The sequence below is a fragment of the Muntiacus reevesi genome, chromosome 21 (genome assembly GCF_963930625.1).
Source record: "Muntiacus reevesi chromosome 21, mMunRee1.1, whole genome shotgun sequence".
Classification (NCBI taxonomy): Eukaryota; Metazoa; Chordata; class Mammalia; order Artiodactyla; family Cervidae; genus Muntiacus; species Muntiacus reevesi.
Genome location: NC_089269.1, coordinates 42,245,581 through 42,258,800, shown reverse-complemented (window position 1 = coordinate 42,258,800; position 13,220 = coordinate 42,245,581). Strand labels below are relative to the sequence as shown.

Below are 13,220 nucleotides of genomic sequence, written 5' to 3'. Positions count from 1 at the left end.
CGTTACAGAACTCCAGATGGCCCCTCAGCACGCTACCTTCTCACCCAGAACCCTTCTCTGATAATCTTCTCTGTGCGTACATTAATACCAACCCAACATGATCTCCAAATAAATCACTGACTCCTACCCTTCACCTCAATCCAGAAAAAAATTAAAATATTTAATCCAGGCCTCAGGTTTAACCACCTCAATGTAGCTCAACAGGGTCACATTGCCACAGGAAATTTACTGCATGTACGTCATAAAGGAATTCCAGAAACCACCCAAGGCGCCCTCTCTTTTAATTGTCCAGACAAGATGACGGGGGGGGGGGGAGGAAAAAACCAGCGCCCGCCTACCAACTGCTTCAAGTTGCCAGATGGAAATCTCTAGTTCTATGTATTTTTAAAGGATGTTTCAACCAGGCTCTCCAGAGTGTCAACTTCATATTTCTTTTTTTTTTTTTTGATTTTTATTTTACATTGGGATATAGCTTACTATATTGTGTTAGTTTCAGGCACACACAAAGCAATTCAGCTACACATGGATATGTATCTATTATTTTTCAGATTCTTTTCCCATATATGTTATTACAAAGTATTAAGCAGGATTCTCCTCAATTTCTTATTTCTGCAACTTTTTTCCTTCACAGTGCATTATAGTTTGACTAAAAAACAGTATATTTAACTAGAAGAGAAACTACGCTAAAAAATCCTTTCTGTATCTCTGATACCATTAAAAATTATTTTGAGATGTTAAATGATATGGTAGACTAGAAAGCAATACTTATATTTACATTACATATTCTATTAAAAATAAACATATAGACATGAATAAAAAACCTGCATGAAAATGTATGAAAATATTAACCCAGCAATGATTTCTATGTGACAGAAGTATGATTTTTCTGTTAAATGTAGTTTCTACAATTTTTCTTGTTCCACACACATTGCTAGAAATATAAAAATAGAATAATAGGTTATGGCAAAAAAGTAGAACAGGGAAAAGAAAGAGGAGAAAACAGTCTGAAAGATGTTTTTAAGGATGTCTAAAGTTTTAAAAGCAGGTTTTGTATTACAAACAGACATCACTTTAGAGACGTGTTTACAATTATGCTGCACAGACAAATGCGAGCTGAGGGACTTGTCTGAGGAAACACAGTTCTGTTCTGTTGATTAAGGAGAATGGGCGGTGGCCTTCCGGAGTCTTGAGTTTCAGATAGGTTTCCTTCCCGTATTTTGTTGAGTTTCCAACAATTAAACACACACCCACATTCATTTTTAGCACACACTCCTAGGTCTTAGGAATACATTTATACTCAAATAATCACATTGTTTCACATATGTAACTGGACACACACACACACACACACACACACCCCTTTTGGTGAATTCTTCCTGATTTCTATACTCATTACTCTATGAAAAACCTCTGTAGAAATTATGTTAAATAGTGTAACCAACAGTTTTCTTAAGGGCAGTAACTCTATTTCAGCCTCAATCTCACTGACTATATAAAATATGGAGAAATGGAATTTGTCCAAAGTATACTCAGTACTTGCTTCCCACATGGCTCGTGGTAAAGAATCCGCCTGCCAATGCAGGAGATGTAGGTTTGATCCCTGGGTTGGGAAGATCCTCTGGAGAAGGAAATGGCAACCCACTCCAGTATTCTTGCTAGGAAATTCCACGGACAAAAGGCGGGCTACAGTCCACGGGGTCACAGAAGAGTGACCCAACAGTAAACAACAACAATATTGAGTACTGATTGTGTGTCTGGCCTTGTTCTTGAGCTATAGCAGTGAAATCAAGATCTTACAATTTGCAGGGCTCAGACACACAAGAAACATCACAAAGTGAATTATACAGTACATGAACAGGTCATTTGTGCTATGTAAATAGGGTAGATCAGAGTCCAGGGTGTTTGGGAATGCTGGGGAAAAGGAATGCAATTTTTAAATAAATACAGTAGTAAGAGCTTGCCTCATTTAGAAGCTGATATTTGACCAAAGATTTAAAAGAGGGAATTTGGACTTTTCAACTCCCTAGAAACTGAATTTCGCCTTGTGGTTCTTCAGGAGTGTTACAAGCAGGGAAGCACTTTGACCTCCAAAGCTGTGAGAAGCAGGATGTCTGCTAGTAGCACGGGGCCAGCATCTGAGGATAAAGAACTCAGTGGACTTGGAAGCTATGGTTCTTCCAGTAGTCATGTATGGATGTGAGATTGGACCATAAAGAAAGCTGAGCACCGAATAATTGATGCTTTTGAACTGTGGTGTTGGAGAAGACTCTTGAGAGTCCCTTGGACTGCAAGGAGATCCTATCAGTCCATCCTAAAGGAGATCAGTCCTGAATACTCATTGGAAGGACTGATGCTGAAGTTGAAGCTCCAATACTTGGACCACCTGGTGCAAAGAGCTGACTCACTGGAAAAGCCCCTGATGCTGGGAGGGATTGGGGGCAGGAGGAGAAGGGGACGACAGAGGATGAGATGGCTGGACGGCATCACCGACTCGATGGACGTGAGTCTGAGCAAGTTCGAAGAGTTGGTGATGGACAGGGAAGCCTGGCGTGCTGCAGTCCATGGGGTCACAAAGAGCCAGACACGACTGATCGACTGAACTGAACTGAGCTGGACTTAGAAGCTAACTACTATGAGCTTTCTTCTCTCTTTTCAGCCAAAATTCAACATTCACGGCCAGCATGATTTCCTTTCTGTATATAGCCCTCAGGGTTATTATGCCATGTGATATGCTCAGTTGCTCAGTCATGTCCAGCTCTTTGCAACTCCATGGACTGTAGCCTGCCAGGCAACTCTGTCCATAGGATTTCCCAGGCAAGAATGCTGGAGTGGCTTGCCATCTCCTACTCTAGGGGATCTTCCCCACCCAGAGATCAAACCCGCATCTCTTATGCCTTCTGCATTGGCAGGTGAGTCTTTACAACTAGCGCCACATGGGAAGCGCAATATGCCATAATATAGTAGTTTAAGGCACAGACTTTGGAGTCAGACCTTTGCCATAAACTAGATGTGTTGCTACTGGGCAAATTATTTAAATTTTCATAAAAAGAAATAGTTGTATTCATATCTGTAAAATGGGAAGAGCAATATTATTCGTCTTGCAAAGTTGTCATAAAGATTAAAGGAGACAATGTATTTACACATTTGGGTGTACATGGTACTGTGCATTTGGTCCATGCTCCATAAATGGTCATTATTACTTTTACTCATGAGGGACCTCTCTTACAGTTGTAAACTTGCCCTGGCATGACAGAAATCCATACTTAACACCATCATATATTTGCTACCAAATTACTCAGATTTGAACTGAAGCATTACCTGTGTTTGAGACAGCAAAGAAAATAATATAGATATAAATCATACTTTCCCAGAACAAGGCATATTGAAACAGAAATATGCACCAAGTTTTTCTGTGAAGATGATTATTACATTGCCAAAAATACCTGTGTTGGTTTGGGTTGAGAAAAGATAATTCTTTGTTTGAAAAAGGCATTCTTTTCAACATGTAGCAAAATAATCATTTTTAGGAATCACACAGAATCATTGTGAATATGCATTTTTCTAGTTTCTGTATTGTTGACTATTGTTTGACTTTCACCTCTGTGCTCAAGTTAGAAATGATCAAAATTTTACATAATGCAAGAATAGAATTGGTACTCCAAAGTAATTGTGACAAATTGCCATAAATAACTTCTATGGAGAAAAGCATGCTATTAAATTCTGACTTACTGCTCACACAGTTGAACACTCTCTGCATGAGGCTGTTCATATATGAACATTATATATATGTCTTTTAAGACATGCATCAAAAGAGGGAACAGACATTTGAAACCAGTTTCTTAAATGTTTATCGGGTAAAGAAGTATCATACTTAAGAAATAGTAATTTTTCAGGTTGCCCAGCATTGTTAATGTGTTCTAGGTAAAAAGATCCTTCAAAAAAGTAGTAGATAGTCAAAACTGAAGTAAATTTATAAAAATTCCTATAATTCTTTTTGGACAAGAAAGCTTAGCATGCTACAGTCCATGGGGTCGCAAGGAGTCAAACACGACTGAGCGACAGAACAGCAATGATTTTTTTTGTTATTGGATCCTTAGCGGCTTCCCTGGTGACTCAGAGGCAAAGAATTCACCTGCCAATACAAGAGATGTGGTGGGTTCGATCTCTGGGTCAGGAAGATGCCCTGGAGAAGGAAATAGCAAACCACCCCAGTATTCTTGCCAGAGGGATCCCACAGACAAAGAAGCCTGGCGAGCTAATCCATGGGGTCAAAAAGAGCCAGACATGACTGAAGTGACTGAGCATGAACACATTAGATCCTTACAGTTTTAAAAAAATTGTTATAAAATACACATAACTTAAAATTTACCTTCTTAATGGTTTTCACTGTATATTTCCGTAGTGTTCAATATATTCACATTGATGTGTAACCAATCTCCACAACTCTTTTATCTTGTAAAACTGAAACTTTATATCTGTTAAATACCAACTCCTCCCTTATAAATATTTTAAGAAGCTAAAATAAATTTAAAAAATGATACCCCTAATAAGCTATATTAATGTTATCTTAAATACACAGTGTGGAGTTTGCAGTGTTAATTTCCATTGACTAAATCTAGCTAACCTTGCAACTTTGCAAGATTTCCATCTCCCTGTTTTATAAATTAGATTTTTTTTTTTTTTTGCTGCAAATACTTTATGTAATAAGAGACCTTCTTTGTACATCAAACCTTTCATGGAATGTCCAAAATTTCCACTGAGGAGGTGGAGAAAGAGTTCTCAAGGTAGAAACAGCAGGGAGCAGCATTTCAGCAGAGGAACTGGTGTGAGGTGAGTTTCTGACAAATAAGACACGCGTGTCATCCCCATGAGGTCTTCAAACAATACAGCACGCGAAAAGGAGCAAGGCACTCTACCTTGATACTCTATTGCCGTGACGACTTGATGATCTTTTGAGGCAGAGAATCCATAGGCCTTATGATCTGAAAGATGAAAACAGATAGGATAATTAAAATAGTGCAAAGTCCATCAAATGTCTGAATGGGATGCAGTATTAATGAAAACTGGCCTACAGGTTGGTGACGGTTTCACACAACTCATAATACTTCAGTTTCAAAGTATCAAAACCTGAAAAACCCAGCAGAGGGAGCTTAGCTCAGTGCTCTGTGATGACCTCCGGGGGTGGGAGGGAGGCCTGAGAGGGAGGGGATGTATAGTAGACATATAGCTGAGTCACACTGTGGTACAGCAGAACCAACACAGCATTGTAAAGCAAGTATGCTCCAATTAAAAATAAATTTAAAAAAAACAGGAAAAGCCAAGGCAAACTATATATGTTTTTTCCACTTTCTACAATTCAGCTTAGCCCTATAAGCATTTCCCAAAGCAAAACTCATGAATCTTTTTGTGTTCCTCCTCTGACCCCTGCTGTCCCCACAGACAACACACTCTTACAAGTTCAATTCTTAAAATAGTGTTTGTGTCTTTAATTCAACCTAATACGTGATCTAGCACTGTCAAAGGTATCATCGCTCCCTGTGAATAAAAACTATTTTTACTGCCCTATGTAAGGCTATAAATTGTTTTATGAGCTTATCCCCGACTATACCTAAATAATATAAAGTCCTGTAACATATTTTTGACTATGAAATGTATAGATAGTATAAAATGCTTGTAAACTTTGTATATAACGTTATGATGAAAAATGCAAACAGAACATATTCGATTTCCTCCTAAACACTGCAATGACTTTTCCAGGACTGGTCCATAAGCTGAAATGACTGATGGATTATGAAGTCTAGTGGGATCTGATAGTGATGTGACGGTGACGATAATGGTGATGACATCATCATCATTCCTGTAAATTTACTGAGAAGTTTTCTTAAAAAGTGTTTTCATATACTTCTTTTACTTGATAAAATTCAATATTTGAAATGATTTGGCGTGGTAGGCATGATCCAGGCTTAAGTAACAAAGTAGCTGAACCAGGAGTTAAAACTTTCTAATTCAATCTCTGATATGATCATTTTGTATTCTGTCATGTCATGGGTGTCATTCTATGGCCCAGTTCCAAGACCACGTTTATAAATAATTTCAATCACTTCCTATTAGTATGCAATTCTGAAATTTAAATGCTACAAGGACAAGATTATTTGCCTTTTGTATTCTCTGATATAGTCCAAACACCTAGAACAATGCCTGGAATAAAGCAAAGCATAATAAATATTTATTGAACAAATGAATGAGACAATTTCTTATTGTTTACTAATGAGAAGAATCAAGTAAATGAAGTTAGAGCAAAATAATACTAATGAAGGGTTCCAGAAAACAAGTTATTCTTTTGTGAAGGTGTCAAAAATATTCTATGGATTGATGTTAATTATTTTAATGCAAAGCATTCTTGCTGGTCATCATGCGTAAACAATTTAGGCAAAGCAGTCCAACTGCTGTCTATCCAAAAATTATACATGAAATGATGTAGGATGAAATTAAATTTATCATCAAATCTAAGGGAGGTTATTTCTTGAAGACTTATTTCTATAATATACTAGAAATGCTGGTTCTCTGCTCATTCTACCATCTGTTTTCTGTCTTCATATAATTTACTTACCCTATTTTCGCCAAGCAAAAAATGATGACTCTGTTGTCATATTCAATGGACACTTTCTGTTTTTACCTTACATGATCTCTCCAGGCCATCTGATTCTTTTGACTCTCTTGAATTCTGTGACATGATTCACTCCTAGTCTTCCTTCTATCTCCCAGTGGGGTCCTCCTCCTCCTTGTTCTGCCCATCCATCCATGCGTTTATCCATTCATCAATTTATCTATCCATCCATTCATCCAGAAACTGCTTTCCTGACTCAACTAACTCCTTTCTACACAACCTTTCATACTCTTGTTTTTAAAATTTATTTTTTGTACTCTTATTGACTCAACTACCATTTATTTGCCAAATCTGTACCTCTGGCTATAATCTCTCTACTGTGATTAAATTCAAAAAGTCCTCTTTCTCTTGGGTATCCACGTCTCCATTTCCTACAGGTACCAAAAACTCATGGCAAAACAGAACTTTGCCTGCCCTCAAAAACTTTGCTTTCTTCCTATGAACTCTCAAAGCAGTGAAAGGTATCACACTCCACATAGTTAATTGTGCCAGAAAATCGAGCACTGCCCATGAGGTGGCCACCCTCTCATCCATTTACTCACCAGTTTCCGCCTGCAGACTGAGAACCGCGTGTCATCAGGACCATGTTTTGATATACTTGTCCTACCCCTTCCTTGTCCTCCCCCACCTTCATGTTGTCAGGCGTTATTTGCCTCAGGGAGGGGATGTGGGTAGCCAAACCAGAGAGAGGAAACCAGGGTGCCTCCCATTTAGAAATGCTGACCGTGAGGAAAATGGAAACGACTCACAGCTTAGGCAAACATTCCAGAGAAACCATCAGGAATAAAATATGTCTTCTCCCTGGACTGGGGGTACAGAGGAGGAAGTGAGTTGGAGGGCACAGACCTTAGTGAGCTCCCGAGAAAGAACAGTAACTAACATTTATGAAGCACTTGGGCTTCCCAGGTGGCGAAGTGGTAAAGAATCTGCCTGTCAATGCAGGAGACACGGGAGACTCAGGTTCGATCCCTAGGTCATAGGAAATGGTGAGGAGGATATGGCAACCCGCTCCAGTATTCTTGCCTGGAGAATTCCATGGACAGAGGAGCCTGGTGGGCTGCAATCCAGGGGTCGCAAAGAGTCGGACATGACTGAGCACACTCATAGCAGTATGAGGCACTTGGACGTTAGGCACCGTTCCCAATGCTTTATGAGTATTAACTTACTTAACGCTCACAATTCTTTATGGTAGGGCGCTATTTTTACACATGTTTTTCAGGTGGGGAAACTGAGGCACAGAGTGGGTAAGAGACGTGGGCAGAGTTATACAAGTAGTAAGTGGCAGAGTTGGGATTTGAACCTACCTCAATGATACCCAAAGTCCACATGACTTATTACTATTTCATACTGGGCTCCAAAGCACACTCCCCCCCACCCCCCCAAGCTGAACTATGAGGAAGGGTTGCAGATTAATAAAGACGCCTGTTGGACAATTCCACCGGTCTAATGAAGATGGGATAGGTTAAAAATTGGTGGTTAAGATCAAGGCAAGGATTGGCTCAGAAGAATAACATGAAGGTGGAAGCTAAGGGGCTATGACTAGAAGAGGAGGATATCAAGGTAATCTCAGAGGGATGACTCTAGACAAGGGCTGCGCAATGCTGCCAGTACTGACATTTGAGATTGCATCATTCTTTGTTGTGGAAAGGTGTCCTGTGCATTGTAAGGTGCTCTGCAGTTATCAGTGGCTTCTACCCACTAGATTTCAGGAGTATCCCTACTCTCCCACCTCCAGTCCTACAACCAAAAACGTTTCTAGACATTGCCAAACGTCCCCTGTGGATGGAATAGGCAAGTCATACTGGGTTGAGAACCACAGCCCTAGACTTACAGTTAAGGCTGATTTGATGACCCAGGAATAGACTCAAGGAGGGCAAGAAACCATGAGTTCAAGGGTTTCGAAAGTTCCTATCAGATCAGAATTTCTCAACTATGAAATAATTTATTACACTTCTAGGAAGGAGAGAATAATTTTTCACATGGCATGGCATCTTTGAATCATTCATCTGTATGTAGATTGACAAGTAAATGAATCTTCTACTGTGCTAGCTTTTATCACTCCTGAAGAATATGTGCTATACCGGATAATTGTGTTTTTTTTTTTTCCTGTCTCTCTTGGAAGCCTGAACAACAAATCTAATTGTGAAATTAAAAATCTCAAAATTCTACAAACCTCAAATGTCTAGTTCTACTTAACTGTTCAATGTTGTTAAACTACTCAGGTTCTATATATCTCTGAACTGTAAACATTTTCACTAAGGAAACTGGCAAATCTATGTGAAGAATGCAGGCCTGCACGGATGCTTTTTATTGACACTTGAGAAAATTTATTCACATAAACCAGTTATCCCATCTGGCTCAGTCTTAGGGAGGTAGTCGGACCACCAAAGAATAATTTCAAAATTACTCCTTTTCTTGCGCATTTCAAAAAACATAAAAGGGTCTAAGAACTCTTTTAAAATACTCTATTCTCCCTTTTCCACATACTTCTGTCACATACCAATTTGTGTCCTGTGGTCCTCTGAACCTCTCCCCACCCCTCACATCTTTCTTTTCCAGCTTCTTTTCTCCTTCCTCAGTTTTATTTTGTAGAGTCCAAACGGAGAGTTTGGAACATTTCAGAGCACAGAGGAAGGGAAGAGAGTCAGCTGGCCATGTCAGCATCCTCTTAAAGGAGCTGAGGAAAGGCAGGGCCTCATGGGTCCTTGTGAATTACACCTACATTTAAATGACATGATGGCTGAATGCTTTTGCCAGTTGATTCTGATTCTAAACCATTATTCTACGAAACTTTTGAAATACACTTTGAAAAAGTTTCTTTTCCCCTTTCAGTTCAGTTCAGTTCAGTTCAGTTCAGTTGCTCAGTCGTATCCGACTCTTTGCGACCCCATGAATCGCAGCACGCCAGGCCTCCATGTCCATCACCAACTCCCGGAGTTTACTCAAACTCATGCCCATCGAGTTGGTGATGCCATCCAGCCATCTCATCCTCTGTCGGCCCCTTCTCCTCCTGCCCCCAATCCCTCCCAGCATCAGGGTCTTTTCCAGTGAGTCAACTCTTCACATGAGGTCGCCAAAGTGATGGAGTTTCAGCTTCAGCATCAGTCCTTCCAATAAACACTGAGGACTGATCTCCTTTAGGATGGACTGGTTGGATCTCCTTGCAGTCCAAGGGACTCTCAAGAGTCTTCTCCAACACCACAGTTCAAAAGCATCAATTTTTCATCGCTCAGCTTTCTTCACAGTCCAACTCTTACATCCACACATGACCACTGGAAAAACCATAGCCTTGACCAGATGGACCTTTGTTGGCAAATTAATGTGTCTGCTTTTTAATATGCTATCTAGATTGGCCAAAATTTTCCTTCCAAGGAGTAAGTGTCTTTTAATTTCATGGCTGCAGTTACCATCTGCAGTGATTTTGGAGCCCAAAATATAAAGTCTGACACTGTTTCCACGGTCTCCCCATCTATTTCCCATGAGGCGATGGGACCAGATGCCATGATCTTAGTTTTCTGAATGTTAAGCTTTAAGCCAGCTTTTTCACTCTCCTCTTTCACTTTCATCAAGAAGCTTTTTAGTTTCTCTCCACTTTCTGCCATAGGGTGGTGTCATCTGCATATCTGAGGTTATTGATATTTCTCCCGGCAGTCCTGATTCCAGCTTGTGCTTCTTCCAGCCCAGCGTTTCTCATGATGTACTCTGCATGTGTTAAATAAGCAGGGTGACAATATGCAGCTTTGACGTATCCTTTTCCTATTTGGAACGTAGTAATGTGTAAATTAGTGCCCTCAGAGAAGGTCCAATTATGACTGGCATTTCTTGTGATTTTTGAACTGCTTTAGTACACACCTCTTAGACAAAACAATGAAGATTCATATTCCCTAGAAACCAGTTGAAGGGACAATGTTGGCAAAATAGGAAAAGGTAATCTTTGTTCCCTTCACGTCATGTCTTTGAGCTTTTCAAACACCACAATGCCTACTGAGAATGTTTATTTTCTTTAAGGTTTTGGATCTTCTTTCATTTGAGGCAAACATTAGTCTAATCTGAGACTGGAAGATTTAGGACTGGGCTCAATTATCTTACCCCTTTCTCAGTCCCAGTTTTCTACTTGCTAAAACTTCCATTGAGAATTATTTCTTCTATTTTCAAAAACTGCTTTTAAAGTTCTATGAAAAAGAATAGCTGTTAACTTCAATAATTTTAATTCTCTCATAACTTTTCTATGATATATTTGAATAGGAGAAAAAAATGTCCCAGACAAAGAAAAGGAAAGGAGTGGTTGCACTGGAAAAGCTATGAAGACAAAAAAATTATAAAGGAGTTTAGTTCTATGATATTAATGAAAACAGCATTTCTTGGTAGCTGAATATTTCTTTCTGTAATTTGAAGCATCTTCTCCTTGCTCCCTCTAATTCTACTTACTTCAAGTAAGTAGAATTTGCCTTTCATTAAGCAAAAATATTTTTTAAAGTATGGTCACTTATGTTGAGCCTACACAGAAAGTTCTAAATTTTGAAAAGATAATTATAAGGTTTCTACTGTGTTCCAGTCTTTCTAAGTCCTCGAGTTCAGTTTTATTTCCCTAACTTACACACAATAACTCTATGGATGAAACAAAATGTTCTGTATAAACATTTCACTGGCAGATTTTAGGAATAGGCTCTGTTGGCTGCTTTCTTGAACTGATTTTTTTTCCCTTCACTTATCTTGAGTAAGTTAAGTATAAAAATAAACAAAAAACTGTCATGTAGGTCCACTGGTTGAGGTCAACAATTGTTTTAAACTTAGCTACAAAACATCTCTCATCGTTATGGATGTGTTCCAGAGCTGCTGGCAGAAGTTCATGAAGTAAGATTAAGAGATGATTATTTCCATAACTGCTAAAACTCCGAGTCAAGTAATTCCTTTCAGTCAAATAAAATCTTTTTGTTTCTTTTCTCCACCCCCTACTGTAAGAATGAAAGTTCTTATACTGTCTATCACCCATCTAGAATAATTTAGCTTGAGTAAGAATAAATATGTATTCACACCACCACAATTTAAAAGTTTACTATAAAAATGTTATTTTAATTAACACTTTTCAGTGAAGGAACTCAGTCCATACATATACATGTATCCATTACTATTCACTCGAAAATCACAATATTGTCAATCTGCTATACCCCAATACAAAATGTTTTTGGTATTAAAAATAAATAAATAAATAAATTTTTAATGACTACTTTTCATTGAAAACATGATTGGGAAAAACTGACATATTACAGAGGCTTGTTGTTTCTTTTAAAAGTACATTACAGGGAATACCACGCATAAAAGCAAGTTATAAATACTGTGGGTATAAATTATCTCCAAAAATAAAAATTAATAGTCATATGGCTTTGATAATCACTTATTAGAGTGAAAAAAAAAATTTTTTTTTTCATTTTGTGACCATGCCGTGAGGCACATGGAATCTTGGTTCCCTGACCAGGGAGCAAACCCACATCCCCCTGCAGTGGACTTCACCACTGGACTGCCAGGGAAGTCCCCAGAGCAACAAATGTGAGCTCCACAGGGCTAGCAGCAACAATAGTACCATGCAATATTTATTACAGATAAATATTTATATGGACAGAAAGTAGCCTAATGAGGTAGGAATTAGGGTATATTAGGTAATATACTCATCTCTCTCACCATCTGTCATTCAACCATAACAGGTCATAGAAGGGGAGGGAGAGAAGGGAGTGGGAGGAGGGAAAGGGAAACAGACACACAGACGAACATGTCCTTCTAGTCTCCAACCGTTCTGGCCCTTCCTCTTAATGAGACACTGGCATCCTATTTTCCAAGAGAGAGAAGCTACACCAAAACGCAAGGAGAAATAAAGAGATGTTTCTGATTTGGGAGTTACTGGGTGGCTGATGTCCTGGTGAGTTAATGATGACTTAAAGAATTCAAGGGTGATTTTGACAATGAATAAATTTTCCCCTTAAGAACCTAGCATCTAACGAAGATGTGACTCCATTCTGTGAATATCTTTACTTGACAGATGTGACAGCTGAGAGAGGTTAAGGACCTTGCTCAAGGTCATGACACTAGAAAGCAGGGAAGCCGAGATGTGCGCCTATTTACAGCCAGTTTAGTCTGACTCCACAGGCCTCCTCCCACCCCACCCCTCACCCCTCATTCTCACATCAGTGCAAGGCATTGGGAGAAATCAGTATCAAACATGATATATTCAGACACTCTGCAGACAATTTCACATGCATTATCAATATTTAGGGTTGTAAAAACATTGTTCAGGGAATATATAACAAATTTCCATTTTAACAGAGAAAGTATTAATTGGCAAATGTTTATGATGAATGAATTAATTTGAACAAACTCTGCATATTTGTTATATACTGCACAAAAGTTTTATGCCTCCTCCCGTTTTCCGATTTTTTAATCATTTGAGTAAAAGAAGGAGAATTGGTGTCTTGGAACTGAGTATCAGTTGTTTTCATAATATATGCATTAGTAAATTTAGGGAAGCTTTCAGAGCATTCAGTTACCCAAATAAATCGAC

The 13,220-nt window shown here is 38.8% G+C and overlaps 1 protein-coding gene across 2 annotated transcripts in view; it reads right to left on the bottom strand.

Moving 5' to 3' along the window:
* JAM2 (junctional adhesion molecule 2) overlaps window positions 1-13,220 on the bottom strand; it is an 84,156-nt gene that overhangs the window by 29,806 nt on the left and 41,130 nt on the right. For both annotated transcript variants that reach the window (XM_065913462.1, XM_065913463.1), the window contains exon 2: window positions 4,917-4,982. In XM_065913462.1, the coding sequence (XP_065769534.1) occupies window positions 4,917-4,982 (66 nt within the window). The remainder of the gene's footprint in view (window positions 1-4,916; window positions 4,983-13,220) is intronic.